This window comes from Charadrius vociferus, unplaced genomic scaffold (genome assembly GCF_000708025.1).
Source record: "Charadrius vociferus isolate BGI_N301 unplaced genomic scaffold, ASM70802v2 scaffold1020, whole genome shotgun sequence".
NCBI lineage: Eukaryota > Metazoa > Chordata > Aves > Charadriiformes > Charadriidae > Charadrius > Charadrius vociferus.
Window position 1 is genome coordinate 148,881 of NW_009646502.1, and position 2,193 is coordinate 151,073.

At 66.0% G+C, this 2,193-nt stretch overlaps 1 protein-coding gene across 1 annotated transcript in view; it reads right to left on the reverse strand.

Moving 5' to 3' along the window:
• Window positions 1-615, reverse strand: part of LOC104285520 (sterol 26-hydroxylase, mitochondrial) — a 3,060-nt gene extending 2,445 nt beyond the window's left edge. Inside the window, exons 1-2 of the mRNA XM_009883988.1 lie at window positions 595-615; window positions 161-351 (exon numbers count right to left, since the gene is read on the reverse strand). Coding sequence (XP_009882290.1) covers window positions 161-351; window positions 595-615 — 212 coding nt within the window. The remainder of the gene's footprint in view (window positions 1-160; window positions 352-594) is intronic.
• Between the last annotated feature and the right edge of the window lie 1,578 nt (window positions 616-2,193).

Sequence of the window (2,193 nt, forward strand, 5' to 3'; positions counted from 1 at the left end):
CCAGGGGCCCTCCCACCCACCGTGGCCATGCCCTTCTGCTTGGGGGGGACATGCTGCTTGCAGGAGAGGGAGCAATGCGAGCTGCCGCCCGGGCCATACACCCAAGGAAGGGACAGGAGCCGCCTGCCACCCCACAGGGCACAGCCAGGGCAGGACTCACTCGGTGAAGGGTCCGTAGGGCAGGCGCCGGGTGTCCCGGTGCTCCTTCCACAGGGCCATGTCGCTCCGCATGGGGTACTTGCCCTCCTGCCGCAGCAGCTGCTCCAGCACCACCGGGCTCCCGATGTTGATGTTCTCGTAATGCCCGAAGGTCGACTTCCAGATAGGGCCATAAATACGCCGGGACATCAACTGCGATGCACCAGAGCACAGCAGGGTGAATGGGACAGGGCCAGCACCGGGGCTGGGTCAGTCCCTCCCTGCCCTGATGCTGCCCTGCATGTGTCCAGAATGCTCTGCACCCATCCTGGGGACCCCTCAGCACCAGCTCTGAACCCCAAAGCTGGCACCATCCTTGAAACGCTCTGCAGGTGGCTTGGGCTGGTCCTTCCAGGCTCACGTCCTCTGCCAGCACTAAGCACGCCAGGCACTGACCCCCAGCACAGGCTGGCACATCCCTCACCCACCCCAGAGATGCACGGAGGGCCTGGTGGGTCTATTGGGCAAGCAGGTCCAAGAGGGGACAGCACGGACAAGGACAACTGCCAAGCACAGGGCTCTGCTGAGATGCGGGGCCATCGCAGTGGCTGTCAGCAGGCCCAAGCCCCACTGCTTTCAGCAGGCCCCCAGCCATGCTCTGCACAACCTGGGGACAACAATCCCTGCGTGGGTCCTTGAACCCACCACCCGATAAGGGTGGTTAATGATCAGCGGTGGGAGGGCAGTGCCAGGCCGGGGCAGGACTGGGCTGCTCCCAGGGCAGGCTGCCACCCCTGGGGCATGGCCCTGGGGCCACGGGCTCACAAGCCAGCTAGGGGACATCCACCAGCATCAGCCCTGCTCCGGGCTCTGCCGGCCGCAGCTCCCCTCTCCTCAGCCTCACCCAAAGGTGCCATGCCTGCCTCCCTGCTGGCGAGCACCGTGACCCCCGAGCGCATCCCTCCGGGTCAGCTGAGCATCCGTTTGCAAGTGGATCTGCACAAGGCCACAGCCAAGGGGTACTTTCTGCCCCACTCAGGCACGGCCAGAGCCCCTGTGGAGCGGGACCAAACCAGGGGGGTTGCGGAGGACCTAACAGGGAAGCCCTGGTCCCCATTCCCCGCGGCTGCGGGGATGCACGTGGTACAATCTCCCTTGGTGACTGACTGCATCGCAGCCTGCGCCCAGATTCAGCTGGATTCGTCACCACGGGGAGACGTTCCTCGTTCCTCGCGTTTGGTGGCAGGAGGAGGGGGAGGGACGGCCGCCCCGGTGCCGCAGGCGGCTCGCCGGGCAAACATGCTGCATGGGGTCATGGGCAGCCGTGGCCTGGGCTGAAGCCTGCCCACGGGTGTCTGCTGGCAGCCAGGACCTGGTACAGCGCAGACCTGGGAGAGCACAGCCTAGAGAAGCCGGAGCTGCTGGGATTCAGGGAAAGGCACCTCCAGAGCATGCGGGCATCTGTCCGAAAAGCCGGGCCACGCTCAGAGCCCTGAGGGCAGGAGGGAGCAGCAGGGAGCTTCCATGCCCGCTCCCTGAAACCCCACTGCCCTGCGACAGCCCCTTCTCCAAAGAACAGTGCCTGGTGCTCTGCGGTGCCGGGGAGGCCTCATCCTGCACGTTCCTCCCGGCCGGTCAGAGCTCCAGGGCGCTGGAAGATGCTGCCTGGCTCCCGGCCAGCCAAACCCATCGCTTGCTTCATCCGACGTATGAGGAAGTGTTGACAGAAGAAAACAAACACCTCTGCCTATCCCTCCCCTGCCTGCCTGGGTACCATCTGCCCAAACTCCTGCCCGACTGCCTGCCCCCTGAACCGTGGCCCCTCTGGCTCGTCGTGGCCGTGGGCAGCTTGGGCTACCCGGGGATGCCAGGACCCCATAAGCTGCCCCCAAACCTTTGCCCTCGGCTGCCTGGCCAGCTCAGGGGATGTCGGAGCAGCTCTGGGCTGGCAGGACCCTCCCGGGGCCACCCGGTTCTCTCCGTACTGCTCGCCCCAGCATCACCCCACTGTGGAGGGGTGCCCCCCACCGCTCAGCCCCTCCTCTCCCTCGCCCC